The sequence below is a fragment of the Cyprinodon variegatus genome, unplaced genomic scaffold, assembly GCF_000732505.1.
Source record: "Cyprinodon variegatus isolate N-32 unplaced genomic scaffold, C_variegatus-1.0 Scaffold101, whole genome shotgun sequence".
NCBI classification, from domain to species: domain Eukaryota; kingdom Metazoa; phylum Chordata; class Actinopteri; order Cyprinodontiformes; family Cyprinodontidae; genus Cyprinodon; species Cyprinodon variegatus.
This window is the reverse complement of record NW_015150554.1, coordinates 998,055-1,009,324: the sequence shown is the minus strand read 5'-3', so window position 1 is coordinate 1,009,324 and position 11,270 is coordinate 998,055. Positions and strand designations below refer to the sequence as shown.

The 11,270-nt window shown below is 37.2% G+C and overlaps 2 protein-coding genes across 2 annotated transcripts in view; both read right to left on the bottom strand.

Moving 5' to 3' along the window:
* Nucleotides 1-6,668, bottom strand: part of ints3 (integrator complex subunit 3) — a 16,148-nt gene extending 9,480 nt beyond the window's left edge. The window contains exons 1-9 of the mRNA XM_015374385.1: nt 6,341-6,668; nt 2,971-3,054; nt 2,299-2,382; nt 2,098-2,211; nt 1,921-2,005; nt 1,774-1,840; nt 1,546-1,687; nt 1,328-1,457; nt 1,137-1,234 (exon numbers count right to left, since the gene is read on the bottom strand). Of these exons, the coding sequence (XP_015229871.1) occupies nt 1,137-1,234; nt 1,328-1,457; nt 1,546-1,687; nt 1,774-1,840; nt 1,921-2,005; nt 2,098-2,211; nt 2,299-2,382; nt 2,971-3,054; nt 6,341-6,424 (888 nt within the window). The 5' untranslated portion in view covers nt 6,425-6,668. The remainder of the gene's footprint in view (nt 1-1,136; nt 1,235-1,327; nt 1,458-1,545; nt 1,688-1,773; nt 1,841-1,920; nt 2,006-2,097; nt 2,212-2,298; nt 2,383-2,970; nt 3,055-6,340) is intronic.
* A 3,606-nt stretch (nt 6,669-10,274) lies between these two features.
* Nucleotides 10,275-11,270, bottom strand: part of npr1 (natriuretic peptide receptor 1) — a 58,757-nt gene continuing 57,761 nt past the window's right edge. The window contains exon 22 of the mRNA XM_015374373.1: nt 10,275-10,640. Within this exon, the coding sequence (XP_015229859.1) occupies nt 10,495-10,640 (146 nt within the window). The 3' untranslated portion in view covers nt 10,275-10,494. The remainder of the gene's footprint in view (nt 10,641-11,270) is intronic.

Sequence of the window (11,270 nt, the reverse complement as noted above, 5' to 3'; positions counted from 1 at the left end):
TTGTTCTTATTGTTTATTGTATTTATTTATTGTATTTTAATTATTAATCAAAATATTTCTGTTGAAATTTGGAGTTTTTATTCTTGTGGCATCGAAAATGGTATCGAGTATTGAATATTTTCCTTAGTATCGGTATCGAGTTGAAAAGTTTAGTATCGTGACAACCCTAATCCTAGGTAGCATTCGCCTCTTTGAAACAAAGTGGTAAATTGTCTGACAGTATGTCAGAGCGACATTTCTTTGTCTTTTAATTACATTTTCATACATTGGAAATCATAAGTGTTTAATTATATTTTTTTTATTTATTATTATATTTAATGGTTTTTCCATCGATTCAGTGACCTAATAGCACCCTGTTTTGTTATATCTTATGCACAAGTTTAATAGAAATAGAAAAAAATAGAACTTTATTGATCTCTCATCGGAGAAATGTACCTCTGCATTAAACCCATCCCAAAGGGAAACTTAGCTGCCACTGTGCAGCGCCTGGGGAGCAGTGTGTGGTTAAGGGTCTTACGCAGAGACCCAAAGTGGAGGCTGGGGGGTTCGAACCGCGTACATGCAACCTTCTCAGAGCACAAGCGCACTGTTCTAACCACTAGGCCAACACTCCCCCTGATGTGTTAAAAAAAAAAAAAAACAACTAAAAATGTTTCTATGCAGTCAGTATTAAATGTTGCTGAATGATAAATAGTTAAAATATAATGATGTAATTTTCAAATATAACTTGTATGAAAAGATCCTCTTCATGCTAGACAAAGTTCAGGTCAAGTGTTGAGGAAATGGCAATCGTGAAAGACGGTACCCTGACTACATTAGAACTGATATTGATTTTTTAAGATGCTATTTGTGGCAGAAAACTAACGCATTAAGTCACTTTAAACATAGAACCAAACCCAAAATGTAATAATTTAGATCAAAGCACATTTCTGCCTTTTAATGACCCAGTCAGAGTCCAAACCCAGCACCAAAGGTGTTGGTCTCTATAAGAGCAAAGCATCTAGAGACATACCTCAAATGCCTCGCAGCTGTGATGGACTAATCACAGACAATCCATATTAAATGCACAAAGTGAAAGGGTTGAGGGGGTGTAAATATCTTTGCAGGGAATTGAACAAACATGTTTAGCTTTTTACCCTGGAGGTCATGAAGAGCAGCTTAGTCTCCATATCTGGAGTCAGTCGACAGGCTAGAAATTTACGAGACGTTCGAGCCGTCAGAAGCTGGAGGATTCCTGCAGCAAAGACATCACCATGAACACGTCAGAATATGACCACCAATAGCACATGAGGCAGTAACGATAGACAGGACGTACTGCTGAGCCCACCTGTAAACTGAGGACTGAGGACTTGTGGGTTGTGCAACAAGTCCCTCCACAGCAGCTCCATCTCTGGGATCCGAGCGACATTCTGTAGCAGACGAACCAGATCTCTGCCAATGATTAGGCACTCCATGAACTACACAGAAACAAAGAGACAGGGTTTCCAAGGTGACAACGAGGTTCTGAACAGACACCAGATCTCCCTTCCTCTTCTTTTTACCAACCTTTTCCCGCAGCATGCTGATGCAGAAGTCCACTTCTTTCTGACGCAGAGGCAGCAAGTTGGGCGCTCCATGATCGACAATCAGACGGAGGTAGGTGTACACTGACATCGCTATTAGCATCCCACTTTTCAACACCCACTCCCTTCAGAGAGCAAAACATTCAGTTCCTTCATGACAAACTTAAAGTGCTTTACCAAAGCTGAAAGCATGGATGTGAGCGGGACGTACTTTTGATCGACGAGGATTTCCAAGACGTTCTCTGCTAACCAGAGGTTCTTTGTGGAGATGTCTCCTCCTGCAGGAATAAATACCAACATCAGAACACACACAGGGCTCGGATTTAGAACTAAGAGATGAAGGCTGTGCAAGTCTGACCTGCGATCTGTTTCATAAGAGTCATGATGACACCATCGGCTCCCATGACTCCACTTTTGACCAATTCTTTGACCAGCCACACCAGCTGCAGAGAGAAACCCCGTCATTAACAACAGCAGCACCGAAAAAAGGACTTGGGAGACGAGTTCCCTACTGCAGGATAACACTGCCTTTTACCTGTGATCTTGGAACCTCCTGCAGTTTGAGAAATTTCTCCATCAGGATCTGGTTGATTTTCACCAGGATGATGTTCATTCCATCCCTGTTGACCAGTGTCAGGTCCCTGTAGCACTGTTCCAACAAAAGCAGTCAATGAGAAAGCGCTGATGCTAGAGTTACAGTTATATCAAAGTGACCAAACACGAGGTGGAGACTCACCCTCGTGGCCTGTGTCGGCTCTGTGAGGACCAGGGTGAATAGACCCAGACACACCTCCTCATGCTGCTGCTGTCCTTTACACACCTAAAGATATGGTGCAGGTCACGTATATTAGCTACTGTTCAACTGCTGCAACATGATTTCACACTGAAATTTATGAAAAAAAAAAAAAAACTTAAAGTTTTAATTTTAATCCCAAATGAAGAAATAGCTCTCACAGGACCTTTGGAAGAGAAGCTGGCCCACAGCATCACGAATTCCCCACCGTGTTTAGCCATTCCCCCCACAAAGTTTAAAGTAGAAATGATGGAGGCATTTAACTGAGTTTAAATTCTTTACTTTACTCTTCTCACTGTGTTTTTTTCTTTTGTATAAAAATGTGTAAAATAAAAACAAAAAAAAACAATTCACATGTTCAATACATTTTTCAAATTATTATACAATTTCACATTATTTATTGACTGCATCTTAAAATATTAAAGATCACTAAGCTTTAATTCGGTTGTTTATATTAGGAAAGGGACAGCATGATTACAGACAACCAATAAAAATCAGTCTGAATATAGGTTAACACAGCAAATATTAACAAAGGTTTTTGTTTGGAAAAATCTCAAGTATTTTTTCCTAAAATTCCGTGTAAATTATAGAAAACGTATGAAGAGTGTTTCTTACGCTGGCAGTGAGTGCATCGTTTGCCTCCCTTTCCGACAGCCCATTGCTCAACGTCTGGACGATTCCAACACAGCGCTCCAACCTCTGCATAAAAATAAACGGGAATCATCAAAACACTGATTTTATCTGTCCATCCAGACCTGTGTGTTAACAAGCAATGATGATGGATCACATCTCCAAAAGAGGAAACAGAAAAAAAGAAGTAAGCCTACTTTGAAAAAGATTCACAGTTCAATTGCTTCAGTAGGAAAAAAACTGAGCATCTCCAAACTAACGCAGGTTTGGTGTGGTTGAAAAGTATTAGCAAAGCTTTGTAGGGCAGACGGATAAGATACCGCTTTTTTTAGGACAATCTGACCCCATTAAGTTTTGTTTATTAGCTTGTTTCTGACTGAACCAGTTATAAATACCAACTAAAGCAAAGTATCTATGATTTAAGCAAATGGCAGAGGTCATTGGGCTTTTGGCTAAATAAATTAATAAGGAATTATAAAAAAGTGTTAAGGATGCAAATAAAAGGCAGTGTTACACCAACTATGGTAATTAACAATGAAAAGAGAATACAGTCATATTCTAGTTAACACCCGCTAGGCTGGTCTTGGTTTAGTTTTGAAGTATTACTTAGAGCTATCAATTAAATCAAAACACAATTTTCGTCACAGTGTTACACAATATAAGACCACAGAGGGCTATAATATTTAGTTGGATATTAAGTTTCATTGATCAGGCTTTTTGCACTTTCTACTGGACCAGTTGGATGGACCCAAACCAGATCTTATGATCTTAATATTGTTTATTAATAGCTGGTTAAGTAATCAACTCTACAGAAATAGGTGGAGACACTGATTATGAAAGGAAAGTTCAAGCAAATATCTGCTTACAATAAGGAATACTGTGATTCCAAATACAAAAAGAAGTTTTAAAATTAGTGTTTTTTTTTAAATAATGTGCAGCCTATTTTCAAAATAACTCTAGCCTGTAAGAGTTCAGGTATAATGCTCTGGGTGAAGAATTTTACAAGGGCTGGGCAGTTAATCATATTTGGTTAAAGCTAGCAAATAGCATGACAGAAAAGGCCATGCAGACCCCTAAATAGAAGGTCATGAAAACAATGAAACCTTGGAGTGAAACATCTACAAGCAAAGCAAAACTCCCTTAAGTTGTCACCTAAATAGTGGCTTTTTAGCCATGCTGCATGGAAGAAGAGCAGAACACTCTACATTGCTCGGAAGGCGAGGATGTGATGATAGAAAGGAGGAGGACATTAGTGAAAGATATTCTACAAGAATAGCAACAAGCACGGTATATCGGGAGGCTTTTAATGCCCTTCATGGAGTCCAGGTTAAACACTCCTCTGAGCAACCAGATCAACCTGTTTAAAAGTGTTCAAAACAGCAGAAAGTCTCCCCCTCCACATTGTTGAATGGCACTAAAAAAGAAAACTATATCACTGTATACACTGTATAAACTATATATATTGTCCACTTGACTGAAATGAAAATTAGTCTGAAAGCATGTGAGGGCTTTCAAACAAATATTCATCTTTAACTATTCAGTAAACTAATAAGCTACCTTTGTGTTGTATCTTTTAAATAAGTTGAATAATGAGTAATAAAACATGTTTTGCTTATTTAATCAGAACTTTAAACTGCTGGAACAGTAAATAGATAGAACATAATGATGTATTCTATTTCTTTTAACACAGCATGTCATAAAAAACTATTTAGTCCTTCAGGTTACTAAAAGATCTTTATACAAGAAAGCTCTTAAGAAAACAAACACTTTTTAATTTACTGCTAGTAGATTGATAAAGTCAAACTTTGGATTAATTAAATGTTATCACCAATGGAGAGGTAAGTTTAGAAACAAGTCACTACTAGAGCTGGGTATTTTCGCCAAAGTCCTTAATCGATTTGATTTTGATTCATACAGTTCTAAATCGCTTAATTTTGATTCCATCTGTTTTTACAACAATTAAAGTGGTTCAATTGTGTTTCAAAATACTCATGTATTTAATTTTTTCCTGTCATATTAAACGGATTTACAAGTCCAAACTTGTAAATCGGACAGTTTAAACTTGAGATGTGAACAAAACTATCTCAAAAGTGCAAACTTGTTTGTGAAAAGTGAAAAAAGTGAAGCCTCACTCGAGCAAGCAGACCTGACACGGCGGGGACACAGAAGACATGCATGATCTGCATTATCTTCCCTGTACAAACTATATTTGCAGCGTGGTCTGTAACAACTACAGGGTGTTTGCTGTTCAGTATCCATTTGTTAATGTCTTTGGTCAACCTATTGGCTATATTTGCAGCTGTCTGGCTTGAAGTAATCTTGAGTGCATCTTTCCTGCTCATATGAATGTGAGCGTCACTATAAAACTTATCAATCTCATTCCCTAGACATCAATTTTGCAAAAATGTAAAGGAATCGATTCAAAATCGATTAAATCGATTTTTTTACCCAGCCCTATGCACTACTTTCTGTTTGCTCATTTTACACCAACGGTAAGTAGCCGATTGCAGAGCCTGAATAATAACCAGCCATCATAGCATTTTAGAGACCCAGTGGAACATTACACAACATTCTACACCGAGACCAGCAATGCTAAAACCTAGAACCAATACATGACAAGCCTATTAATAAACAAATGTTAACAACAATAAGTTGCAAGTAAAAAGAAGCCTTTTTTTTGGTTTGAATAAAAGCAACACAGTGTTTGATTTGAATTTGTGTGATAATAACATGACACTGAAGTATTTCTACAAATTATATTAACTGCAAATCTGCATTAAATACAATAATAGATTTGACAAATACAACTACAGGCTTAAGACTGAAACCAGGAAGAAAAGACATTTGTTTCATCACTTTTGTCACCCAACAGGTGACAAAAGCAAAGATTGTTGAATAAAATAAACAACTCTAAAAGGCTTTCAAAAGCTCTGACATGTGAAACAAGGCGCATGCGCACCTGTCACATAGCTCTCATCCATATGTTTACGTAGCATTAGCATGCTAAGTATATTCCATAAACTTAAGAGACTTATAATAACAAAAGCAGCGTATATTAGAGCCACAAATCCACCAAACAAACTCTACACTTCAATCTCTTCAAGCGTTAAATCACCAACAATGTATTCACACTCTTCACAGGTCTATTCCTATAAACCACCGCTGCTAACCTTCTGCTAGCGATGCTAACTAGCCTGCTAGCAGCAGCACTTAATAAAAATGGTTCCATCATGTCTTTGTACCTTTGGCTTTTTTTAAACAATTATAATTTAATCGACTCTTGCACAGTCCCGTTCTGTCCTTCTTCACCCAGAATGAATTTATATATAAAGGCTACCAGCCCTGATCTCCCTACCTCTTCTAACTCGTCTTTGGCATCCAGCTGGGTGGACACCAGGAGCCGGCCCTGTGGCTTCGCCTTTGCCGGTGCAGGCTCCATCTGCTCCCGCCGCGCCTCGCCGGGGCCCCGCGGAGCTCTGCTGAGCTGTGCTAGCACTACCGTTTCAGTGATGTTGTGCGTGTCTATATCGATGTAATGGAGAATCACAGGGGCTGTGGCCCGGGTCAGAGCCTCGCTGTGAATCACTTCGGCCAGTTGATATGTGTTTTTAAAACTTATTTGGAGGCAGCTTGGGAAACCATTCTGACTCCGTAACACCGTCCGACCACAGTAACATAACGGACATCCGCACAGACAGAGCTGGCGTATGGGGCGTGAACAACGCAGCCCAGGAGCCAATCAGGTTACGTGATGGTATGAGTGACATCAAGAGCATCCAATAGCAGGTGAGGATATCAGGGGCCAATCCCTGCTATTCCATCCAACCATCCACCTGCATGGAAACCACTTCACCTTTTTACAAAGAACCTATTAAAAAAAAAAAAAAAAAAAAAAAAGCACACTTGTAATGAATAAATTCTATATTTTAAGAAAACTACCTTACAATACAACAGCTTCCACTTATATTGAACAAAAAAAAATCAATAATTAGCTCAATTATTTAAGTTGAGAGACAAAATCCATTCATGTTTTAACGGTATTAGGTAGAATGGTTGTTTTGTTTTTGTAACAATGTTTCAGATTAATGTAAATAAGTCACTTAAATCTTTTTTTTAATGTAATTGTGTCCTTTGGATGTGAATGGAAAATAGCAGACATATTGCATATATTCCAATTTTTTCTTGTCACCAAACACAGCAAGCAGGTTGGAGGTGATTAAAAAACTCACACTGCCCACTTTAAGGTGGATGTTCTATGATTCTGTATATCTGTTTTCTTTTAGAATACCATTGGAGCCCTTTAACAGTGCATTACACTACAACCTATTTGATTAACAAAAGTAAAAATGTAAATAAAAATCACATAGCCTCTGCCAGTATAAAGACTCAGTTTGCAAATTAACATAAAAATAGTTCAGAGACACACAATTAACCCTCTCTAATGGTCATCTCATCCTTAATCCTGTTGAAAACCTGTTGACTGAACTATGGAACACAAAAAAGTATCCATGATCAATGACGCTTGATGTTTTAGGGAGATCATTCAAAACATAATGCTCAAAGATCCCTCTTTTTAAACTCCAGCCTTGTTAGATGTTATATGATATGACTAAAATTATTTTTTGTTATTTTAATTTAATAAAAAGAAGTTATTAATCCCAAAGGGAAATTAAATGTTGCAGTAATCTGTGGGCAGTTTTTTTACGAGTTGTTATAGGTGTTGAAAGCTGTAGGCAGGAAGGATCTTCTGTATGGTCTGTCTTGCAATTTAGGGCTCAAATGACAAAAATATGACAATAACTTTAAAAGAGAAGTAGTTTTTGGGGGGGTTTTATCAGTTTTTCCTGACAAAAAAAATATTTCCTACTCAGAAAAGTACATTTGCATTTGTACAACGTTATCATTGTTATATTTTACACATCTTTACAAGTGGTGCTAATGAACAAGGTTGGATCTTTATGGCTGGAAGTAAAGGCTTTTACTTGTGTAACCTTCTAAACCTCAATATAAAACTATTTATACACTTCAAATTAATTCTGAAAATTAATTTGATTTGTGCACTGGTTAGCCATACTGATGTTAGTCGTCTGAAACAGAGGCTGCTAAATGATCTCTATACATGCTTCGATGCCATCATCGACAACTTTGATGTTTACAAGGTGGTAAAAAATATTTAGAGTTAAACTTCGCCTTTTGGACTTCAGTCTGGTTGGATGTTGTTAAAAGATCAGCCTATTTAAAGTTGAATCCATTTTGAATGACATAGATAGAAACTTCCATTTATACACTTCGTCCATTTACAGACTTTTACACCGAATGTACATTTACATATAAATTACCTTCTAAACAGATTTCACCAGAAAACACTGCACATTTAGTGGCTTCATAATAAAGAATTTGATGCATTTAACTTGGACTTTGTGTGACAGACCAACACATATTGGAACATATTTATGAAGTTTAAAGAAAAGGTTTTTAAAATCCTTAAAATAAAAAAGGGTGAAATGTTTTGCATTAATAAATATTCGCATCCTCCTATTAGTATGATACCCTACATAAAATCTTGTGCAATAAATGGTGTGCAAAACACTGAACAAACTGCTAAAAAGAGGCTAAATCCTGATAATTAAAACCATCTGTTCTGGGAAGGTGTCAGAGGTGTCATGGAGAGTATTAGTAAACGAACGGCATCATGACTGACAAGAAACACACCGGACCATAGTTGAGGGAACGCTGCAGGTTCGTTAAAGCAAAAAAATATAAGCTTCACGTATCTCATGTAAATCTGCTTATGACTAACCTATTGCTAGTCAGCAAAACTCACAGGCTGGACAAGGAGACTATTAACCAGACAAGGTTCAGGTCTGGTGGGAAAATCTATTGAGTCGACAGTTGCAGAGGTGTCAAAAGTATTCATGTTTATCACTGAAGTAGAAGTAAAAATCTTACTGTTTAAAAACATTTTTGTAGAGGTTAGAGTATCAGCTTAAGCTTTTTACTCCAGTAAAAATGCAACAGTACCTCACTTAAAAGTACTTAAAGTATAAAGGTAAAAGTAATTCAGGAAAAAATGTAAAGGAAAGATGCTTTAAATCTCACACTGGTTACTGCACTAATTTTTCCACAATTCTGGATGATAACTTACTAAAGTTTCTTAGTTTCATAAATAACGGTAACAATGTCAATTTCAACATTGCATTATCTTGAAAAAATATATTATTTGGTGCGTGGTGAATAACAACTTGTTGCAGCACCGAGTCTAACCACAAAGAAACTAATTGTCTGGATAAAACAAATTATTTAGATTTTTTAAATACCAACAGGCCATAAAGAAGATAGGCTTAAATGAAACAAAAATAATGAGTCTTATTTTAAAATGTAAGGAGTAGAAAGTAGAAATAATTGCTAAAAAAATGTAAGGAGTAAAAGTAAAAAGTTGTCTCAAAATAATTACTCCAATAAAGTATAGATAGCCAAAATTTCTACTTAAGTGAGGTAACAAGGTGTTTTTACTTTGTTCCTTGACACCTAGACAGGTTGACTTGTTCCGTCCACAAACCTGGTATTAATGAAGTGTTAGTCAAGTGGGGGATACAGCAACAAGTGAATGATCATCTGTTTAGATCCTCCTAAACAGACCACTCCAAGAGTAAAACATGATGGTGGCAGAATTATGCTGTAGGGCAGCAGTGAAAGGAAACTAGTCCAAGGTTAAGGGGAAACTGGACTGAGCTAAATACAGGACAAGCGTGAAAGAAAACCTGTTAAAGGCTAAAACACAAAAGAGTTAGAAGGAGGTTCACCTTCCAGCAGGACAACCATAAAAAACCATCACAAAATACCAGGAGCTACAGCGGATTGGTTTAGATTAGAGCACATTCATGTGTTAGAGCCTCCCAGTCAAAGTCCAGACTTCAATCCATCTACCAGAAAGTGCCTTTGTAAACACTTAAGCATTGACGTTTGTAGACGATCTCCATCCAGCCTTATTGAGCTAGAGCTACTGGGCAGCAACAGAGACATAACCCAGAAGAATGTATTTACTGAGGAGAGGAGAAGAGCAGGACACTTATAGTTTTATAACTGTGAAAAGTTTCGCTTTCTCATCCACTTATATGCAATTTATGTTGGTTTGTAACATACCTACCAATTAAAAAACGAAAAACATCAGAATCTCTTTGAAAAGTTTGAAACAATCCAGTGACCCTTGAGAAAAACCCCCAGCTATACATCATGGTAAAAATGCAAACTCCACACAGAGAAACACCAAGAGACATTTGAACAAAAGTAACAATACCCATTTTATTTTGTATTTACACAACTTACTTTTGGATGTTTTATCTTACAGTAAAACATTTGTCTTGTTTGTATCTGTTCATTTCAACAGTTTATTTCTGGTGAAACCAGCTTGGATGAGTCAGTTGCTAATTTGTCTTCTGGACTGTTGTCAGAAACATCCATCCGACTGGAGAAACGGGACACAATTGACTCCCAGCAATCAGATCTAGGTCATTTCTTCTCATTTTCTCCCAGCAGCCAGTATGTCCTCATGCGTCCTTTGCCCTTTACTTCGATTTCCCCTCGGAGTTGTAGCTGGAAGCAGCTGAACTCCAGCAGGACCTGACGAGTCGCCTCCGACACGTGAATCTTTAAGGCTGAGAGGACACACATATCTGACATTAAAAGGTGCTCCAGTGTAAATATATGACTTCTTTTTCTAATAAATCCATTTCAACTCCTTACAGCCTCCCCCCCTGAATTGCAAAAGATGGACAGAGGCAGTAATATATTGCAAAAATGCATATTTCTTAGATACTGACTCTGATCAGTAAAAACCCCTGACAACAGATACTTATTTGGGATGGAGCAAATAATTATCACTGATATCAAACAAGATAATTAATGAAAGAAGTGATAACTTGATGGGCAGCAGATGAACTGATTAACAGATGAATAACAGCTGTAAGGGACCAGGAAACTGGGGGTTAAGCTACTTTTTACGAGTATCCGAATGTTTCGTGGATGACAAAGTAGTGGTCTTAAAACTTCTCACAATGCACCTGGAAAAGTAGTTTGCATCCATGGTCACTAGACGAGCAGCTATATCCCAGAATGCTTTGCAAGAGCCCTCCTTGCAAAGCATAATAGGATAATCTTTTGGAAAGAACAAAGATGGCGCAGACACTGAAGAGAAATGTGACTAAGTTTAGCTGCCATAACGAATGGCTAAATATATATGTATATATATATATATATATATATATATATATATATATATATATATA